Source organism: Gadus morhua, chromosome 9, assembly GCF_902167405.1.
Source record: "Gadus morhua chromosome 9, gadMor3.0, whole genome shotgun sequence".
In the NCBI taxonomy this organism is placed as follows: domain Eukaryota; kingdom Metazoa; phylum Chordata; class Actinopteri; order Gadiformes; family Gadidae; genus Gadus; species Gadus morhua.
In genome coordinates this window covers 16,600,390-16,622,721 of record NC_044056.1, presented here as the reverse complement: position 1 = coordinate 16,622,721, position 22,332 = coordinate 16,600,390, and the positions used below count along the sequence as shown (strand labels likewise).

The following is a 22,332-nucleotide window of genomic DNA, read 5'->3' as shown; positions in this document are numbered from 1 at the left end:
CACACTTTAAGCAAATAATTAAGAAGCACTCTGATTGAAAATGCAGGTTTTGACAAGAGAAAGGCCGGGGGACTAGCTCATGAAGCTAGGAGGGGACTTGACAGTTATTATCTCCTGCAGCATGATGTCCCAAGGCAGGGGCCTGGCAAGCTCATCAGGAGAGCTGCCTCTTTTGTTGGGTTGAACAGAGGTAAATCCGCCCTGCTCTGGAGACAGAGGTCCTATCAAGTGTTTTTTTTCTTAGACAGGGGATATAACCGTAACTATAGAAACAAGTCCACAACGACTCAGTTGACATTATTTTCATTAAAGCTACCCATGTATTCCATTGGTCTGGCTGTAAATCATCCACTGATTGTGAAGTGGAGAATTTAAAAGAGAATCTCAAAAGTTGAGGGCAAGTCAACTCAGGCCAATGACACGGGCGGGTGGGCTTCTGTGTGATAGGAGGAGCAGGCAGAGAGCTCTGAGGAGAATGAGCCCCCTTCTGGCTCCGCTTCTCTGACTTGCAGCCCCGTCTCCATTCCCCGCTTGATTGATCACTGCATATTAATAGAGTGTGGGGCTGGATTACCGTTTCGCCGGCTAAAAATGCCCTTAAGATAACTACTGTCCTCAATCTGCTACGCTCCCCGCTGCTGCTGCCCACTTCACAGTAAACCAGCAACAGAGTTTCCGAGCATGCACTCCATTCCCTTTATCTCCTTAACTAGCCTTACCCCAGCACCGAGCCATCAATGTGAAACCATCGTCAGGTCTGTATAACGTTTATCCCCTGCCGCGTGAAAGCACATTTAAACCACTGACGGACAGGCGTCCGTCTGTGTAAGCCAGGCGGCCGGAGCTAAACGTCTCTCTCAGCAGTGCACCAAACACTGAAGTGGTGCTCAGAAGCCTCAGCTGGACCTCGTGAGTAAAGGTCTCCGCACATTCAGGAATACACTTCCTCTGGCTCCCTCTGGTCTCCTCGGAGAGAGCCGAGGAGTGCACTGCTGGACAAGAGCTTTGAACGCACAGTCAGAGCATTCATGAATAAATCAATATACAAACTAACAAAGGAAAAAAGGAAGGGCCGGACAGCTCAGACAGCGTGGATAAGAGATGTGGAAGAATCCCAAACACAGTCAGGGGGTTGGAGGGAAGGGGGGGTGACACTGCCAGGGAGAGCGGGTCAGATGCCTGGGAGACACTTGGCAGAGGAGAGCCAGGAGGCTGATAGACACTTGTTATAAAGAGTCTTTATAACCATTACAGTCCCAGAGGTCTGACTCACAGGGCTGCTTTCCAATCGGATTTGAAAGAACCCTCTCACCCCCGTCAAAGCCCACAGAGATAACCACATACTGGCTAACCGACTGGACATGGTGATAACGGAGAAAGAAGAACGGCAGCGGAGATAAACGCAGAGACGTGATTGCACCGTCAAAAAAGGAGGACAGGGAAGAGGCTGAATCTCTGGCTGAAAGTGAAAATAGAAAGGAAAAAACAAGAATTGTTGCATCTCATTCTTGCCATTTCTAAAAGGTAAGACCAGACAAAATAACCTTTTCTGTCTTCACGTGTTCACATTATCCTGAAACCATGCTCATCTCTCACTGCAGAAAAGGTTTTTTTCCAGCACCGAGGAAAGGAGCAGACTCCAGCCAGTGGCCTGTTGCCCAGAGACGAGCCGACTTCCTCGCCAGCCCCTGAGTTATACTTCACGCTTGGCCTCAGAAAGCAGGGCCTCAGCATATCCTCGCAAGGATTTACCACGCAGGGTTTACGGTGCAAGGGACCGCTCCGACAGAGAACATATCCTGTCTCCGGGCATGGGGGTAGTGCAGGGGAAAGATAGAGACTCGGGAGTAGAGAGACAAAGAGAGGCGACAGAAAGAGGGATGGATAAAGAAAAAAAAGAAGATAATAAAAAAGTAAAATATAAAAAAAGAGAGAGTGGGGTGGTCAAGACGGAGGTATAATAAGACCGGGAAGCTGTTGACGGGTAGTATTCAGCAGCAACATCCTCATCCATTTCTTATCAGAGTTTGTCCCATCCCTTTGTGTGTTTGTACATGTGCAGCTGTGTCTGTGGGCGGGTGCCTGTGCGTGTGTGTGCGTACATGGCGAATCGCGTAAAACTCAGCCAGCCTATTACATATGCTAATCGTTTTTAAGTCTGTCTTCCTCGGTTTCGGGCAAAACAAATGAAGTTCTTCCCCCCATGGGGTTTATAAATCCACAAATGAAGTTGTAAATTATTAATGACATGCTTTCCTAGGGAGATAAAGGTTTTCAATCAACACAAAGTAAAACAATGGAGTGGCATGGCAGTGACTAAACCAAGAGATCCATTGAGTAGCTTCAATCACAATAGAAGCTTGTGGCGAACATAGATAGGATTCCTCTCTGTACAGACCTACCATACAATGCAAAAAAAACACAAATCATTAGAGCTGGGGCGATACCACAGAGACTAATGTGAAGAAATCATTCGGTAAAAAAGAACATGATGGATTAATATAAGCATTGACTTGTTGCAGTGTGTTAGAATTGCTCTTCTTTTGCTGTCTTTGCAAGTGCATGTGTGCATGCATGTGTATCTGTATGTCATAGGGTCAAATCGGCAGCATTGCTTCAGAACATGAGTTACCCAACTCTCATTACTACCGCACTTAACTGCTAAATTATATATAAATTATCTTTTGAAGATAAATTATCTTTTGCACGTATAATCCTACCTTGTCTCCAAAGGCCCTGGACTGCAAATCATCAGACTCCCAAGAAGCCATGCTGGTGTTCAAATAATTTCCCCGGACATGTCTCCATGTCGGCTCAATCAGAAATCTACCATTGCCGCTTCTGTCGCAAGGTTGGATAAGCTCTACTGCGAAATAAAAAGATTTCTCTGGAAATCATTCTTACACTGCTGCTGTACCACTTTTAAATATGGAAATATGTATATATTTCTGTCAAAAATGCTGTAAAATAAAACTGAATCAATTGAAAATCAAGGTTAGGGTTAGAATTCAAAATCACTGTTAATTAGCGATCCTGTACAGTACGTCCCACGCAATGAAACGGGCAATGCTGCTAACCATAATATCAACAAACAAAATAAGTACACCTCTACTATTGGATGGTACCAGTTGGTTCAATACAAACAGCCCATTTGAAACGAGTTATTGCAGTGTGTATTGGGCATTAGACAACAAACTGAAGAAAAGGAACGTACTCTGATTCCCAGCTCCACGTTCTCCCCTCCGTAGATCTCCATTCCTTCGTCCAGCAGGCCAATCTCCTCAAAGTACTTCCTGTCCACGACAAAGCAGCCAATAAGGGCAGGGCTCCTGAAATGATAAAAAAATAAATAAATTGATCAATCAAGTATTTCAGATTCAAGCGCAGAGGATAAAGGAGTTTAAAAACAAGGCCAAAGGACGTGATGGTGACTGGAGACTCGGGGTGAAAAAGAAAAAATATCATTAACATTTTCTATTATCATACATTGCAGTCATAATTAGTCATCAGTCAGTTTGTGGTTTCATGCCACCATCAACATAAATCTAAAGCTTTTTCTAAAGATCCAGGAGAAAATAAGCAAACATGATAAAGAGATGAATGGATGTTTTTATTGCTATTACTCTATCTGTGACTTATATTCACCTTCTTCTCATGTTCCTGTGAAATATTAAAGATATAAAGAAACTTGACAGCTTGCTTGTCTTATTTTTTACCTCTTTACCACCATCTCACTGTCGATGAGTGAGTACTACTTCAATGATGGCAACTGGAAGGTCACACGTCAATATAAATCCTTTTCTACTGCACAGCGATGACACCTGTATATGTTTGACTGACATTTTGTGGTTGGGTGTGAACTGTACGTAGAGTAGCTTCATTACAGCCATTGTGGTGGGTTAGGATTTATGCCATTATCCTGTACAAGCAGATAGGATAGTGTAGTAGCTAGGGGGTTTGAATCCCTACCAAAGGCATTAGGTTCGATCCCCAACATCTTAAATCACTCCATTTTGGATACAAGCTATACTCTACCCAGTTTAATGACTTCAGGAGAACAAAACCACAAGGCTTTATCGCACGAAACTCCAAAGCCTCAGTGATGAGCTGTTACCTTATGGGGGCCGTTTGGTTCCGCAGAGCCCACCAGGACTTGGGTGGGTTGAGGTAGCGGCACCACAGCTCCCAGTCGAAGCCCTGCGCAGACAGAGGGTACTCCTCCACCTCAAAGGTGTCGAACTTGATGTTGTCAAAGGATGGCGACACCACGCGCGTGCGGTCCTCTTTGATGCGCTGCAGAATGGGCTCTGCCCTGGGGGAAGGCACAGGAGTTAAAACCCTGCGGGGGAATGGTAGCCCTGATCACGTTAGCGCAACCGTGATGTAAGATGATCCTTAATTGCCAACATTAAAACGGGCGCAAACCATTGGCGAAACCCAACCTCTTTCCAGTCGTTACATCAGTAGCAATGTTGGTCATTTTGTGGGTAATTTAGGAAGAATGCAGCAGTGAAGGCAATTACAGCGACTGCAGTGTGACCCTAATATTACTGCGAGGAGTAAACTGAATTCAAATGGAACACATTCAAGAAACTAAGCGAGGTGAAAGCCTGCGGACTGTAGCAATTGGAGATGTGGAACTCTTCTTTTTTTTAAAAAAACACCAGCTTAGAATTATTGAAGCCAATCAAGTTCTTGAGCCAAGGAATGTCCATTTGATTGACTCATTTGGCAGAGGGGTCAATTGTAGCTTTTGTCCTGCACCTCTTGGTCTCTTGCAGGGCTCTGTTTTACGGATGAGTTTGAAAATCTTCTAAGGGAAGACCACATACAACCAGCTTTGGTTGTATTTCTTTAGCTGGAATACCTTCATCTTCATGTCAAATACTCTCCAACTTATTCTTTATTAATAAGTACTCAGATGACAGAATCTCTGAATTCCTGATCATTAGGATCTATTAGTGTTTCAGAAGTTTAATCAAAGCCTTGAAGCCAAATTTGACCTTTCCACTAGACACATTAAATTTCCAATGGCACGGCAGGTAAACACCACTAGATCATGAATTATCCATGACTAATAGTTAAGCTGCATCTACATTTCTGTAGAAAATGAATCAATTATAACGAGATGAATTCTGCCAACATTAAATCCCTCAAATGGGCAGAAGAAACCCTCTGATCTAAAACCCTGCAGAAGTAAATACGCCATTGGCTAGACTGTGAAACCCGATAGGAGAGTTCAGCCTTTGTAACTCAGGCATGGCCAGTTTGTTCAATACATTTTAGGTTATTCATTCAATGTGGGTCACTGGTGTTCACTTTGTAGCACAAGCCACATAAACAGCAAACTCTTTTATTTGAAGAACTACCTTTGAGTGTTCTAAAAGTAAACGGCCAAAAAATGAAAAAAAGCAAACACACAAACAAACAAACAGCTAATGTGTTTTGGAGTTTCTCTTTGTTATCATTAGTCTCTGATTCATACTTAGGCAGAGCAGCGTCCACCTTCAGCTGTATGCTCAAAAACACCCTCTCCCAAGCTCCACTGATGAAATGCATTCCACTGAGGCCCATGAAACCCAGGAGAGTCATCCAATTAGCTAGACCTTTACATAGGAGGGAGGCCGTACCACTCAGCAGAGCAATGTAGCACCCACATGATTTACTACCCGGATGGTTACTCTGCTAAATGTAGAATGAAACCGCGCACACGCATGCACACACACACACACACACACACACACACACACACACACACACACACACACACACACACACACACACACACAAACACACACACACGTTAAAAATCACCGGAAATGTATCATGAGGGGTTGGCACACATTCTAAAGATTATTAGAATTGCAGTACATTTCTGATAAATCAAAGTTACATTATTATTTCACGAGTAAAAATTGCAAGAGAGTGAGATAATTGCATAGTAGAGAAGGAAGTTGCACAGGTCTTTTGAATATAGCAAAGTGCTTTCAAAATCTCTTCCTGCTATTATGCTATGTCTATCACGCACGCACACACACACACACACACACACACACACACACACACACACACACACACACACACACACACACACACACACACACACACACACACACACACACACACACACACACACACACCCCAAGAAATTGACACAGAAGGATAAGAGCACAGGAACAGAAAGAACCAGGTTTGAGGAGAAGGGGGGAAGCACACAACTGAAAAGGAGATCTTGAGAAAAACAAGTGTGATGTGTGTGTTTGTTCGTGGTCATGTCTGTTAAGATTAATGGAATATCTCTAGGAGAGCTGTGTGTGGAGTTCAAACAAAGATGAATAAGTCATAATCAGATTAAACACACATGGGGGCCCTATTTTAACGGTTCGAAACGCAAGTGTGAAGCGCCAAGCGCAAGTAGCTTTGTGGGCGGTTCTATGGCGACGTTGCTATTTTATTGGTGCATAAATTACTCTTGCGCCCGGCGCCAATCTAAAAAGGGTTGGTCTGAAGTAGCCTAATTACCTGTAGGTGTGGTTTGGGCGTAACGTGCAATAAACCAATGAGAGTGGCAGCTCCTATCTCGTTTAAGAGCCATGAACGCATTTGAATCTGACGAGTTGATATTTTGACCGATGAGACAGATGCATGACTACATGAATTTCAAACTTCAAATGGCTCAGTTTATGGCTAAATAATATGACCTAATTCACACATGGAATAGCGTTTTCTTCCACAAACGAAAAACTAAATCCTCAAATAAATTTCGGCAAAGAAAACTTAACACACATATGATATTCAGTAACTGTGGTTCTATTGAATGATCGCAATACATTAACAAACATTGTTTCTTACCAGTATTGTATGCATTATCGTTATCGACTTGTGTTCCTAATATGCATGTGTCCCACCGTCAATATACATTTTCATGTACTGTATTATGCGTTACGCGTTTAGTTTGCGTGTGTTTAAACAGATGGACGCACACACGCGCGCCTGCTTTCATTAATTATTTTACACATACACACACGTGCTGCCCGCATTCATTCATTTTTTTTAACACTCACTCGCAGCAAAACAATGTTTTCTCACGATCCAATACTCATCAATCATAAAAGTTATGTGCTTGTACACGATGTCTGTGTCAAGAAGATATGTGTTTGCTGTACGGTGTTTGCAGATGCATTGATTTAAAAGAACAACGTATTACCGCTGTATCAGCTGTTCTTTCCCAAATAATTTACCAAGAATGTGCACAAGATGAGAGAAGCAAAGTGTATGCGCGGGGTGCACAAGCAACATTATGCATGCGCCATTAAAATAGCATCTGAACAACGCGCCACTGACTTTAAACCAGGTATTTCCTGGTTTGTGGCGCAATTGTTTTCTGAAACTGCAAAATAGCACCAGGAAACGTTTGCGCCAGAACACGCCTCCTCCTTTCGCCAAAACGCCCCTTTGGGTGCAAGTTTATTCTAGGGCTGGGCGATTATTTCGGTTTAAACGATTAATTTGCATTTTTACTTTGCTACGGTTTGTGAAATGGCTGAACCGAAAAATCGCGATTTAAAAACAGTTCTAGACTCTTCAGATTTGTTTTGCTTTAAGGGACTCCATAGTAGCCTCCTCTCTCACTTTCCAGAACGCGCGCAAAACTCAGCCAACTACAATCACATTCACCGCGCCCCCGACAGACGTAGGGGAGAGCCGGGTCGATTGAAACACTTTTCATTTAAACGTCTTTTTCAAAGATGACGTTACGTATACAAATAATTTGACATGAAAGCCTTCCGTGGTTTTCGAGGAAATCGCAGTGTTTCAATCGTCCCGTGTTTCAATCGACCCGGATCTCCCCTACCATAAAAATGTCCACGAACACAGATGAAGAACTCATTCATAAAAAGGGTGCTACTTCAGTTGTATGGAAGTGGTTCGGGTACAAGCAGTCCGACATAGAACAAACTGTTCCGTGTAAGGTTTGTAGAAAGTCGATCCCATTTTACAAGTTTTTCAGGGATGGCCTACAAGGTCTTTTTTTTCAGTTTGATATAAAAAAATCTTTGCACAATAATGACAGCCAAGTGGTGCTGATTTTATTTTTTATCCTCGAACAACTGATTGGTTCACATAGGCCTAGATTAATTGGTAATCTCATTTATTTTTATTGTGTTAATAAAGAAAATATGTATTTAAATTTTGCCTTGGTCTTTTTAATTTGTTTAGAGAAAAACAGAAAAAAAATATTGAGGTTTAAATCGTAAATCGCTTTTTATTCGGCCGGATTTTAACAAATGCTGTTGTTGATGTTTTTATTGACAGTAGCAGATTTTAAGGCTCTACTGATGATAATAATCTTACCAAATACCCTGGCAAACAAGTTTGTTCCAAGTTTCTAAGCAGGCAGTTGCTAAGCAAGCAGCCATCGGGCCACCTACGGTATATGCAACTGCAGCGTGTTTATCTTCTATAACCTAGAGTTAGATGCCTAGCCCCTCTTATGTCAGCAAGGTACCCTTCAGCTCTCCTTACGGCCCCTTGAGCCTAGTTTAAGACCTTGGATGAGTGCAATGACTGATGGTGTCCAGTGGCCAACGTGGCCCCAACGCTGAGCTGTCCCTGCAAGGTGCACCGCCCATTCATTCACACGGAGAGCTGGGAAGCATGAACTCAATCCCAGGGCTCCTCCACAAGGCGTTCAGTGCAGCAACGAGTCAATACAAAAATAACGCAAGAGAAAAGTTTGATTGATTGACATTTACTCTCTTTGATAGGTGGACCGATTCCCTCATCACTGCTGCGGCTCTTGCTAGGATTCGGAGTGGGGGAAGCATTATGCGTCAAGCGGACGAGTGGTGGACTCTTGCTGTGGTACTTAGAAGCACAACTTGTGCTTGGTTTTTTTCAAGATGATCTTGATGTAAAATAAGTGTGGTTTGGGACAAGTGGACTGAAAGTAACCGCGGGCTGGATTGCAGAAGTCTAAATTGAAGGGTACTTTCAGTGTTCTATAATGCAGTAGCTTAGCGGTTGCTAACTGTTGTTGAGAAACTTTAAAACGTAACTGCAAACTTATTTTGCAGCTTATGGGTAATGAGTCAGCAAAACCGGGTTACGAGAACACTAAATAACAGACGAGGCAGAGGCCATTACAGAAACCGTAGGCAGTTAACTGCACAGGCATCAATATACACAACAGTGTAATGATAGGGCCTTCTGGTAGCAATCTTTCCTCAATCTTGTACAATTGGAGAACCATTCAAATTGTTTTTCAATGGTGTGAATTATTTAGGAGTATTTATTTTCAGTCCAGTTTAATTCACAGTTTAAGTCTGAATAAGCTCCAAAGGCCCACATTAAAATGGAAAAACAATGAATAGCTGACTCGAGAACAGAAACAAAAGAGGAATCCAATATCATATAAATCCTATTGAATGTGTATTAAATATATATTACATTAATACTAAATCTTTATTTGATAATATATTTAAGGATGCTTGATCTGAAGTCATTGTATTTACTGGCAGTCATCTCTCTTATGTTAATTGACAGTGTTTGGACAATGAGTGCAAAAATAAAAAGTTTTAAGTTCCAAGAGACTGTGTCAAAGTCAAAGATGCCATTATAACACCTAACCTTGACTACTTGTTACCCCTTCTTTACACATTCATCCCTCAGTGGCAATTAAAAATCTCTTTCACACAAGCACAATGCGCATTGATATAGCGCATTACCAACTTGAGCCTCCCATTCACCCATTCATAAACCCACCCAGGTGTTGACCATGCAAGGGGGAGGGTTCCGATTCTAGCTCAGGGGGACATGTACCCTCCAATAGGAGGAGCCGGTGATCTAACCAGCAGCCCGTCGCCCTGCTCTTACTGAGCTGCTGCCCCCCATCATCCACCGAATTGAGCTGCTCCTAAACAATGTCAGCTCTTGCTGTATTCAGCAATACTGTTATGAAGGGTCAAAGCAGCATCCGAAGAATCGATTTGCAGACAAGCAAAATAAGGAGCTATAAAGCAAGACATTTCTAAAACCGGTTATTTTCGGCAGTCGTGGGGCCCTCACACTGAGGCACAATGATCAAAGGAGCTAAACTCTCGAAGCCTGTCGTTGACTTGAAGAGAAGAATCTGCACTTCACACAAGGGCTCTTCTGCCAGGTTTTCAAGTAAGTCTGGCTGCTTCACACAAACATTCTCTGGCATTCACTGCCATGGGAAAACAGTATGTATACAGTACGTGTCTTTGTTTCTTCCCGATCCATTAACGTTGTTTCATTGTGCATCAACCAAGCCTCTTCCTTAGATTGATAAGTTGAAGCTACACATACGAGGCCAACGATCAGACCACTAAGGACTACCAGACCATTTCATGTGTGAATCCAGATATGGGTGATTAAGGAAGGATTATCCGTGAATACAGATCATGCAGATCAATAGGGTGCAGGAAGGGGTTAAACAGTAAATACAGATCATGTAGGTCATTAGAGAACAGGAAAGGGTTAAACGGTAAATACAAATCACACAGGTCGTTAGAAGGCAGGAAGGGGTTGGACAGTAAATACAGATCATGCCGGTTGTTATGTAGCAGGAAGGGGTTAACCAGTAAATACAGATCATGGAGATCATTACAGAGCAGGAAGGGGTTAAACAGTGAATACAGGTCACACAGGTCATAAGGAAGCAGGAAGGGGTTAAACAGTAAGAACGGATCACACAGGTCGTTGGAGAGCAGGAATGGGTTAAGGATTATCTCACGCATTCTTCAAAGACCATTTATGGCCTTCGAATCGGGGATCAAACGAAAAAGCCCTTCGACCGGCGCTCCTAAACACCCTAACCGCTCCACTTTCATTCCCATCACGTAGAGATCCCCTCCTAAACGTCCCCCTCCTCCCTGCTCACCAGCCCGTGTTGAACTCCACGTGGGCGTCGAAGAGGGCCACGACGGGGGCCGAGGCGGCCCTCCAGCCGCTGACCCGGGAGCGGATCAGCCCCTCCTGCTTGTGGTGGCGGACCATCTTGATGAAGCCGGGCCCGTGCTGCGCGTTGCTCTCGTCCACAAAGCGCTGCAGGTGCTCCTTCAGCTCCGCTGGAGAGGAGCACACATGCATTAAAGCTAATGCTGTCACGCCGCTGCTGAATCCCTGCACTCATCAGCCACGCTCCGCTGGAGGTCCTCAAACCAGGAGGAAATGTTATACGAGTGCCGATAAAAAATAAAAGAGATATGCACACAGCAGGGCGGGGATAATCCCATTCAATGCATCACATAAAGGCAGTAATTCATTGGAAATAACTTAATTCATTTTGATGCACCGATAATTCCAAGTATTGGTCTCTTGAAATAACGTAATCGAGTTGAAATGTGCATTTCAAGCTTCACAGATCCCTCGACGCGATGGGGAAAAACAAATCAACATCGAAAAAATACATTGAAAAAGTCATCCATCAGATATTCTGTGTGAAGTGATAATACATTTCAAAGCAAGTGTCTAATCTGAAACGACTGGAAGCCAAAACCAACTAAATCAGAATAATTAATAACTAACAACTTCCGCTTAAACATAGAACAAAATCCCACATTGAGGTAGATTCATACACATTTGGACATTCTGAATCTTTATTGCCTCAATGTATCATTCAAGTTATATTATTCTCTGTCTCCCTTTCTTTCTCTGGTATCTAATGTGCTATAGTGTATCCATGACCGTAGACATACAATAGACAAACTTTCACAAAGTTTTGGGGAGAAAGGGTGAAATACAACTAGAACATCTATCATCCCGTGACAATTTATATCTTTAACTCTGGTTGCGTTAACTACCAACCCACATTTTCAACAAGTTTGGTCCAGGTTTCGCTTTTGTTAACTTTTGGCCTGGCATGAACTGTTCACACAATAGCCTTCTGGGGAGCGGGTTAAACTGTTTTCGGGGCTCACTCAGTTAGAGACTGGTTTATGCATACATTCAATTGGTTATTATTTCTAAAACTATTGTGTGCATTTTCGCATTTAGAAGTCTCATCTGTCCTCGAAGCATAATCTCACAAAGGAATCGCCACGACTCTATTCACAGGAATATAATTCCGTTCCGAGATCTGAGGGAACTGCCTAAAAGATTTTTTTTTTTTCCCACTGGCTTTGGAAATGCCCCTTGCCCAGGTAAGGTCAAAGGTCAAATATAGGCATTTGGAGCATGTTTATGAATACAACTTTTATGAATCACAGTAAAAATCTAATTATTAAGTTTAAATTCGATTGGAGAAATTCTTTTTGCAAAAAAAGTTGCCTATGTCATGAGTTTTATGATTTTCACAATTTATCCTGTTGTTTTATCCTGTGTCAGACTAGGTGGATTTCTAGTTATTATACAATGGCCGATTAAAACAGTTAACCCAAGAAGTTAGTTATGACAGGAGATGATAGAAAATACTGCAGTAGTCAATCAGAAGTATTAAAATGTGTAATTAAATTCTTGGCGAAGGAACTTCATTATATCATGCGGACACAAAAAACGTTCAGTGCATCAATCACGCAGGCTGCTATGATCAGCATTCAAGGGTGTGTGGCAGCCATAACTAAGCTAGCTGATACATTATTGAAGAACAGCGATAAGAGAGTGAGAGAATCCATTTCCATTTCCAAAGGACGGTGGTGGGGACATATTTCTCATAAAAGGTAATTATATGTAGGGCAGCGGTAAAATATGTCGTCCGCTATACGTGACGAAAATAACAAAGGCGCATCATTCCTCAGAGAAAGTGCTCCGATGCATCGGGGAATGAGATATTAATCTGTTTCTCCTCACTTAGGAGCTTTCCAACGGCCCCTTATGTCTGTTTCTTCCCGGACACAGAGTGTGAAATAATCGGGACACCAAATGCAACCTCTCTCTCTCTCTCTTTCTCTCTCAAAAGATTTAGTGCTTGAGTCCTGGATCCAGCACCTGGCTTCCGTTGTTATAAAGCCGAACTGAAGGAACATGTTCATCGAGCTGGAGCGGGACAAGCGAAATTTTGGGGACATTTCTTTAGAGAATCCATCTTTTGATAAGAAAAAGATTCTAAACCAAAATTACATTCAAATTTCAGTCAAGACGCTTTTATCCAATGCAACTTAAAATGGAGAAGGATAGATAATATATAGATAGATCCAAGCCATTTAGTAGATTTTTATAATTCAGATTTATTGCTCAGATCTGATTTTTTCGTTTGGGTGATTTGTTGTTTTGCTGAACTGTGCCACATACACAGAACAATACTGAAAGACGTCATACCAGCAGCTGTGCTACCGAGTAAAAAATAGAGGCTAGTGAAGTTAGCTTTGATGGTTTAATTTATAAGTTGCAGTGCAGTGGAAGCCATTGAATTTGCGATCAGATGATAATGACGGCTTTTTGGGAGCACTGGCTGAAACTTCGCTATGGAAATGTATGTGTATGTGTGTTGATGTGGAGTCAGAGCCAGGACTGGTGCGATTGTGACGTGAATGTCTTTACGGAAACAGATTACATCCAAAAATATCTGGATGTGAAGGGTTACATTTAACTACATAGCTAATATTGACTCCTATTTTCAATATCCCTCCATAGACTTCCTGCAAACGCAGTGACTCCCGCCAACGAATGTTGATCGAGAGTGTAATAAAAAGGCGCGTGGATTCCGATACGACTGTTCAGCCATGCATCTGATTCAGACCTCTAAACCATGGGGTTTCTGCTGTTCAGACCGTCCCTGTTCGTGTTCTTGCAGTGTGAACGAGGCCTTGGGTTGAAGGCTGCTCTTACGGCTGTTGCTGTGGTCGTCCACCAGTATGACCTCTCTGAGCAGGTGGGCGGGGGTCCTCTGGATGACCGTGTGCACCGAGCGCAGCAGCACCGACAACGCCTCGTTCACGAAGATGAAGATGACGCTGAGCTGGGGGAGGTCCGGGGAATACACCATGTTCCTGCAGCTGACGAGAGACAAACACAAACCCCAAGGGATCGGACCATCGACGCGATTGCGCATTCTGCAGCAGAAATAAGCAATTTTTGACATTCTATCACTTTTTTCGGAAAACAAATCTTTCTTTATGAATACATTCAATACCTCTGTTGGAAATAATCAACCAGAAATAGTATGATTTTGCTTAACAATGTTGCGTATAAAAAAAAATCATAGACATTTCATTGATGAGCAGTTAGCTCTACAGGTTATTTCCAGACATTGGGATTCTAACCCGTAACCCTTTCACTGGGAGTCATCAATCAACCCTATCCCCAACACTATCCTGTCCCCAACAGACTTCTACTATCCACACATCAGCATCGCCAATAAACGGTGCACTGACTCATCCTGTCTGTAGTCCGGTATGGGTCGTGTGAGCGACACGCGGTCGCTGAGGTAACCGTTGTAGCCGTAGTACTGGAACTTCTGCAGGGCAGCCCTGCGGCTCTCAGGCCCAAGGTCGTGACCCCAGTGCAGAAACAGGGAGGTGGCCAGGTCCGAGGCGGGGTCTGACAGAGAGTCTTCACCGTCCTTCAGAGGTCTGTCTGCAATGACAGAGAGACACAGACCAACGGGGAGAGAGAAAGCGATGGCGAGAGTTAGAGAGAGAACTTCTGTATCAGTAATGGCATTTAGACCGTTAAAATACAGTCCAAAAAAAACACAGCGCTGTTTAACACAAGAAAATGTCGTTTTTAGCTAAATAATATATATAGAAAATGCCCTCCATCTGGGGGGGAAATAATAATGATGAGCAGCATAGGAGACAGCGCCAGACTGAAATAGCGCCAGGCAGACAAAGACGGCCATTGTTAGCACAAATAAGGCAGCCTAGCAATCATACAACCGCTTCCTGCAGGGTGGAGATTGGGTTTTGGAGACTGAATGCCCCCATATCCCCAGAAGAAATCATTTAGAGTTTGGTTCTGCATTGTGGGTTCACTAACTGTGCTTAAGCTACGTTAAGCAACCTCGGCTCAGCTCACATGGTGAGTAAAATAACAAAAGGACAAAAGTAAGCACAACAAATTTGCCACACCTATTCCAAAACAATTTTGATTCTCTGGTGAGAGACTATTCTGCCTATGCAGACTTACAGAGGAGATAGAGCCTCGTATGGTGAAGCTCATCAGAACAACCCTCATAGCCTGCAGCAGCCTCACCTGGTCAAGAGGGAGCAGCAGAACAAACGCAACATACTGCCAATCAAAGCTTCGCTGCCAGCAGCATGATATGTAGGGACGACTCCTGTAAGCAGGAACAGCGCCTTCAGCTCATTTGAACGCATGTCTTGTTTGGTTGTGCATCATGCATGTCTTGTTTTGTGCTTGTGCATCACAAAATGAGTCTCTCCGAGTGTCGACAGAGCTGTAGCTTGTTGTTCTGGGCTTTTGGTTTTGCGGGCCCAGCGCCAGACCTGACATGTTGCGTAATGTATTTATCAGGAGGACCTGAGCTGTTGGTGCTTCGCACCGCTCCAGGGCTCAGCACACCAACAGGCCGCCCAGCGCTAACACGACAGGAACTCAAGAGGGAGAGGACGGATGGGAGGCGTGCATCAATTTCGCTCACAGTCAGCCTGTGTGTGTGTGCGTGTGACGTGCGTGTGTATGTGCATGTTTGGGAGGCAGTTGAGTGGAGAAAAAGTAAGCAATTTATTCTGTCTGTTGTGGATGAGGCTATTTGGCGACATTGTTTTTTTTTAGCGCCCAGTGATTTGCTTCTGCACGTAGTTTGACAAGGCATTAAGAGTAGTGTGTGTGTGTGTGTGTGTGTGTGTGTGTGTGTGTGTGTGTGTGTGTGTGTGTGTGTGTGTGTGTGCTCCAGTATGGACAGCTTGTTAGAATAATGAAAACAAGTCAGGCAATAAACTTCTGTAGTTGAGCTGGAATATGTTTTGCCTGATTGTGTGTGTAGCCAATAACAAGCTTCTGCAAATCCTGCTGTACAAAAAAGAAAGAAAATGTGCAGGGGTGTGTGTGTGTGTGTGTGTGTGTGTGTGTGTGTGTGTGTGTGTGTGTGTGTGTGTGTGTGTGTGTGTATGCTTGCGTGGGTGCGTGCGTGCATGACATATCGCTCTACTCAGCATGAAGGCAATGCCAACATACTTCTAGGTGTGATTTGATGCCGACGTCTCCAAATGCATTCTAAAACATCCATCTCCTTTCCCTGCTTAGACACACTGTGTCCCAGCATGCAACATAAATACGTGTTCCCCGCCTGGGGATCTGCACCTTTAGATTTGTGACATGGAGGCAGAGAACCTAACCAATGCTTCATGGTGCCTCCCTGCTTAAGCTCAAATCATCTCGGAAATTGTTCTGGGAAGAAAAACTAGGGTCAGGACTCTCGCTGCACAGGTACAGTGACGATTGGCTATGCTGACCGAAATAAAACTTGTTTACAGAGAGGCGTACGTACACTGTATCAATGTGTTTCAATGCTGGTTAGAGCTGCAGGAACATATCGTCCCATAGTGACAGACTGAAGGAATCAGCCAACTGCATGATCCAACAATCCACAATCTAACATTTGTTATTGGAATTCATTATACTTCAATTGTATTCATCGGTACTCATGACCTCATCATAAACATGTCCCCATTTATAAATCAATGAGGAACCTTGAATGGGATACATGCAGTTTGGAATATTATATTTGAGTCATCGCACACTCAAAAGTCACAAAGACAGAGCAATATCTTTAAAATATGAAACAGCAGCTATGCGGCAACTTCAAACCTGTTCAATGAACACACTCACCCACTCATAGCAGGGCAGAGATTATCTGGTTCTGCATAGAAGATCTAATTTGGGCTGCAAGCATTGCAACATTTACTCTGCAAAGTGTGTCTGCCTTCAAGATAGGTTGAATGTGATGAAATAAATAGAAAAAGGTTTGGAAACTCAAGGAATCTCATAGTTTACATGGTGGTCATGGTCAGTGCACAAAAAAGATTATATTCAAAGTATTTGAGTATTCAAAATGGACTGTAAATGTGTTCATATGTTGTATTTTATAGAATAGTAATTAAAGAAATTGGCCACCACAAACTAACAACACACACCTAACAGAGACTAAGATACAATTTACAACAGAGCTGGTGGTTGACTGGGGCTTCGACTATGACATGATTACACACAGAGCAAATGTACAGACTAGAGGTAGATTTGTGTATTGTATGTAAACAGCTCCAAAACATTTGGGAAGAAAAATTTTGGCTGCGTAGTAAATGAATTTGGTTGCAAATTCTGGTCTTTCATAGGGCTGAACGAATAATCAAACTGAAACTGAAATCTTGATGTAATAGAACGCAATATTCAAATCACAAAGGCGGAAAGAAAACCATTTTTTTTGGGATTGGTTACTGTTACTGACTGGAGATTAGTAAGATTTTTATTTATTTTTTATTTTACAATTCAATAGTTAAATAAAGATGATATATCAATTCATGCATCAATTCATCTCAACACAGGCCTGGCATGAAGGAAAGAGCAGTTCATATGTTTTGTTGACTGCTTCCAATGTTGTGTTGGTCACAAGAGACAGCACTCATCCGGCACATTACCTGTTCGACCTGTTACCGGTGCTACAGGTCCATCAGAACCAGAACAAAGAGCTACTTTCCACAAGTCATCACTGCACTGAACACAAACAGGCACTGATGCACACAGAGGCACACACACACACACACACACACAGGCACACACACACACAGGCACACACACACACACACACACACGGAAAATGTGCAATAATTGTAAAAACACCGTACATTCATCTGCATACAATGCACTACTACCTTGTACTTTTTGCTGAATATTTTTATGTTGTGTGTGTATACTTGGATGCTGCTACAATTTCGTTGTACACTGTACAATGAGAATAAAAGGATATTGTATTCTATATTCATACTATAGAATGATTTATTACTTTTTTAGTGAATAATACAGAACATAAGGAACTTATGGAAAAATCACATACTAAATCACAGTAGCAATATTGGTAGAAATAATCGCAATTAAATTATTTCCTAATCGTTCAGCCCTAGTCTTTTGCTTGCAATTTTGACCCCCTACCAGTGGGCAGGCTTTAGAGGGAGTGGTAGTCCTATATCATGTAGGCTATGCCATCTAGGCTTCGCCTTATGGGCTTGTCCTGTGCAGAAACTGAAAAATTCAGCAATGCACCGATCAACATGGGCAATGCCCACGTTCCCCACGGCACCGTTGACATAACGCAGCACACATCAGCGCCTCCCCTTTCTCTCAGCGTTTGCCTGGATCACTTGACGAAGACTAAAGACTTCCAGCAATAGCGGCTTGGCGGAGCCAGCCGGGGAACGACCCACTGCAGGGTCTCTCTGCTCCCCTGGCCTGGCATCTCTCCTGGCAGGCACCGGCCTATCCATTTCACTGAATAAGGTAAATAAGCTGTACAAAATTTGGCTCATTGATAATACCCTGAGATTAAACACCACTGATGTTGTTGGAGTGTATATTCTACAAATACGATATCATGACAAAATCCCTGATGAGGCAATCTCTTCCTGTGAAGATACTGATCATCAGGCTTAGCTAAACAATGCATGGACGTCCATGATGAACCTGTAGCAACAAATACACATTAACACCCGCCTGCTCCAATGCTGGACCCGTTAACCAGATTCTTGACCACAACACCATTAATAAGAGCATTCCTACAGGAAAAGTTTCACCCATCTTCTCTCTGGTTTACTAATAGTGTTCATAGTGTGCTCCTAATCATGGATATGAATAACGTCACATATTCTAAATGGCTGCTGTGGTGATGAAGGACTCTCCATTGTAATGCATGGCTGAAAGGTTGAAATGTGACAAAGATAATCAACTCTCTGTTGAGATACAAAAACATCTCCTAACCACATAATACCGTCTCTAGTTCACATTTGTTCACGGCCTTTTTACTGAAAGTTATATAAATGCAGTGTATGTGTGTGTGTTTGTGTGACATAGACCTTGAGACTTTATGTCCTTAAAACGTACTAATAAGGAAGTCATGGATGCCTGTGTAACACTGTGTAATGAGCTCAAGTTGTACAGAAAAAATAAGAAAAAATACAACTTTAGCACAACTTAAACACAACGCACACTTGTTGCCGGAGGCTGCGGAAGTTCTTTAACAGTATCGGGGCAAGCCTGCCAACGATGGCCGTGAAATGACTAGCGCAGTCTGAACCTCAGTGCATGCATGTTCCTCCCAACGGGCCGCAACACCGTGTTCCAACTTCGCTCCAAAGCAGGGACACTAGTGTTCTCAAGCCCTTCATCAGCATGAGTCTGACAAGACATCGCTGGTCCAAAGGTAGAGAACTGAATCCAAACATAACCGCAAGCGGTGATTAACGGGGTCCGAGAAAAATGAAAAGTCAAGAACACACTAATGGAAGATATATTAATGACATTTAATTATGAAGGTAAGATTTGATGTTCCCCTTAATGCCAAACTGTGCCTCTGCTTTCAGGTGACTGGGTTGCAGAGCAATGGCCAAATGTCATGTTCAGCAAAATTGTCTAATCGTGATTCGAACTCTCAAACTAAGGAACACCAGTACAAGGCATTATCCCATTGAGCCACTGACCAACCTGAAATGTAGACTCATTCACATGGTAAAAATGTCTATTGATAAGCACACAACATCCAGAAAACTCGAAGCATACATTTCTCAAATGAATTAAGGGCTTTCTTAAAAGCAAATACCTGAAAAATCTTTGAAATTCTGGGGAAATTAAACATTTGTTGTCAAGAACACTAACGGAAGAAGTATTAATATGACAGAGTTCATTATGAAGGATAAATGGTTTACGAAGAAGTTCCCCTTAATGCAATACTGTGTCTTGGCAGTCAGATTGTTGGAAACTAATGAGCCGGAATGTTGATTGATGAGTGCCAATGACAGAATGTCAAGTTCAGCTTGTTCAAAATGCTCTAATCGGGAATCGAACACTCAACCTAAGGATCACCAGTACACGGCATTATCCCTTGGAGCCACAGACATTCCTGAATTGCATAAAGCCTCGTTCACATAGTGAAAATGTCTATTGATAAGCACACACCATCACGAAGACAATTAAGGACTTTCTTAAAAAAGTACAGATCTGAATATTTGCACTGTTAATGGTATCCACCCAATGATAGTCGAATGGTAGTTATACAACAACAAAATTGTCATATAGGCAAAATGGGTGGAGACAGTGGACGTTTGGATTTTCTATGAAATTGTGGGAAAAGTAAACATTTTTAGAGCAGAAGACCAGGGTGAAAAAGATGCATTTGATTTTAGAGATTAATATGATGAAGTTTTCGACTTACGGTATAGGCTGCACTATGACTTTTACAGAATTTGAGGGAAAAAAAACCCGTTACAGAAACAATAGGGGCCAAGCGGCCACTGTGTCAAGTGGCCACTGTGACACGTGTAGCGGTGGCAAGTGAAGTCAGGTAGATACGTCCTCATGTTTTTGAATATATATATATATATTAGAGCTGTAAGTTAAACGCGTTATTAACGACGTTAACGCAAACCAAATTTAACGGCGTTAAATTTTTTATCGCGCGATTAACGCAATTATTAAAAAAAAAAAATAAAATAAAAAATTTCTTTGGCTCAAAACAAAGAAGCAGTAGCCTGACTGCTATGTTCAAATGACATTTGTTCAAAGCAGTCGTTTAATTGCACTATAGGCTCTTTTTTTGTATCATCCTGTTTTGATCAGTGTATATGCCAATGTTGTTATCAATAAAAAATCATTTGCACAAGGCAAGCCAATGCACTTCACCATGTTGATAAGAGAATTAAAATGAGAAGAATTATGGGACAAAAAAAATCAAGGGATATTTAGCATAGAAAAAGAATTTGCGATTAATCGCGATTAATTAGAGTTAACTATGACATCAATGCGATTAATCACGATTAAATATTTTAATCGCTTGACAGCTCTAATATATATATTGTAGCGGGCCAGTGGGTGTGGGGTTTCCCCGCCACCAAATTGAACAGAAAAACACACAATAAACAGAGCAGTACACAGTCAGGGTGATTTATTTACCAGGTAAATAACAATCACCAGGGTGGGAAAGGGGTAATCCACAATCCGTAATCCGTATCCAGGGGTCTTCGCCAGAAGGGTCCTCAAACAAAGCGGTCGGTACACAGTGGGGGTAGCTCATTGCTCAGAAGATCTGCTGCCTGTAGTTTGCTAGCCCTACCGCTCCCATGTGGTAACCTGCTCTCCCCTTTAACCCCAAGCACTCCTTCCTAATGCTCCTCAGGCTTACATCGTTACAGGGAGGAATCCATGCAAGGCTTGGGGGTGGAGCCAGCAGGTTGCCAGTAATCTCCCTTTAATTACCACTCCCCTCACTCCTCCCTGCCGTCTGCCACAACATCTCTCTCTCTCTCTCTCTCTCTCTCTCTCTCTCTCTCTCTCTCTCTCTCTCTCTCTCTCTCTCTCTCTCTCTCTCTCTCTCTCTCTCTCTCTCTCTCTCTCTCTCTCTCTCTCTCTCTCTCTCTCTCTCTCTCTCTCTCTCTCTCTCTCTCTCTCTCTCTCTCTCTCTCTCTCTCTCTCTCTCTCTCTCAGGAAGCGGGTGGGTGTAATCTATCCCTTGATTGCAGTTTGACTGCTGCCAGGAAGCTCCAGACCAGCCGCTTCCTCAGATCGATACAGGTGGTCATAGCAGGTTCCCTCCCCCTCCCCCTCATCATCCACCCTCCCCTGCACCACTCTTCCTTTCCTTCTCCTCCATCACACTGTCCCGCTCCTCCCCTACTCCATCTCCACCACCATAGCCCCACTCTGCCACTTCTCTACCTCCTCAACAACACTCTCCCTTTCTACACCTTAACCACTCTCCCTCTCCTCCACTCTCTCCTCCTCCACTACCACCACTCTCAGCCACCACTCTTCTTCTCTTCAAACAATCTCCTCAACTCTCCCCATCACTGTCCCACTCCTCCACTGTCCCTCTCCTCCTCTCTCTCCCTCTCCTCCTCTCTCTCCTTCTCCCCTACCACTCTCCCTCTCCTCTCTCCCTCTCCTCCTCTCTCTCCCTCTCCCCTACCACTCTCCCTCTCCTCCTCTCTCTCCCTCTCCCCTACCACTCTCCCTCTCCTCCTCTCTCTCCCTCTCCTCTACCTCTCTCCCTCTGCTCTACCACTCTCCCTCTCCTCCTCTCTCTCCCTCTCCTCTACCACTTTCCCTCTCCCTCTCCTCCTCTCTCTCCCTCTCCTCCTCTCTCTCCCTCTCCTCTACCACTCTCCCTCTCCTCCTCACTCTCCCTCTCCTCTACCACTCTCCCTC

The 22,332-nt window shown here is 43.2% G+C and overlaps 1 protein-coding gene across 1 annotated transcript in view; it reads right to left on the bottom strand.

The window, feature by feature from the left end:
* Positions 1-22,332, bottom strand: part of LOC115551410 (polypeptide N-acetylgalactosaminyltransferase 18) — a 73,795-nt gene that overhangs the window by 19,319 nt on the left and 32,144 nt on the right. Inside the window, exons 2-6 of the mRNA XM_030367130.1 lie at positions 14,337-14,538; positions 13,792-13,958; positions 10,907-11,093; positions 4,115-4,312; positions 3,215-3,329 (exon numbers count right to left, since the gene is read on the bottom strand). Coding sequence (XP_030222990.1) covers positions 3,215-3,329; positions 4,115-4,312; positions 10,907-11,093; positions 13,792-13,958; positions 14,337-14,538 — 869 coding nt within the window. The remainder of the gene's footprint in view (positions 1-3,214; positions 3,330-4,114; positions 4,313-10,906; positions 11,094-13,791; positions 13,959-14,336; positions 14,539-22,332) is intronic.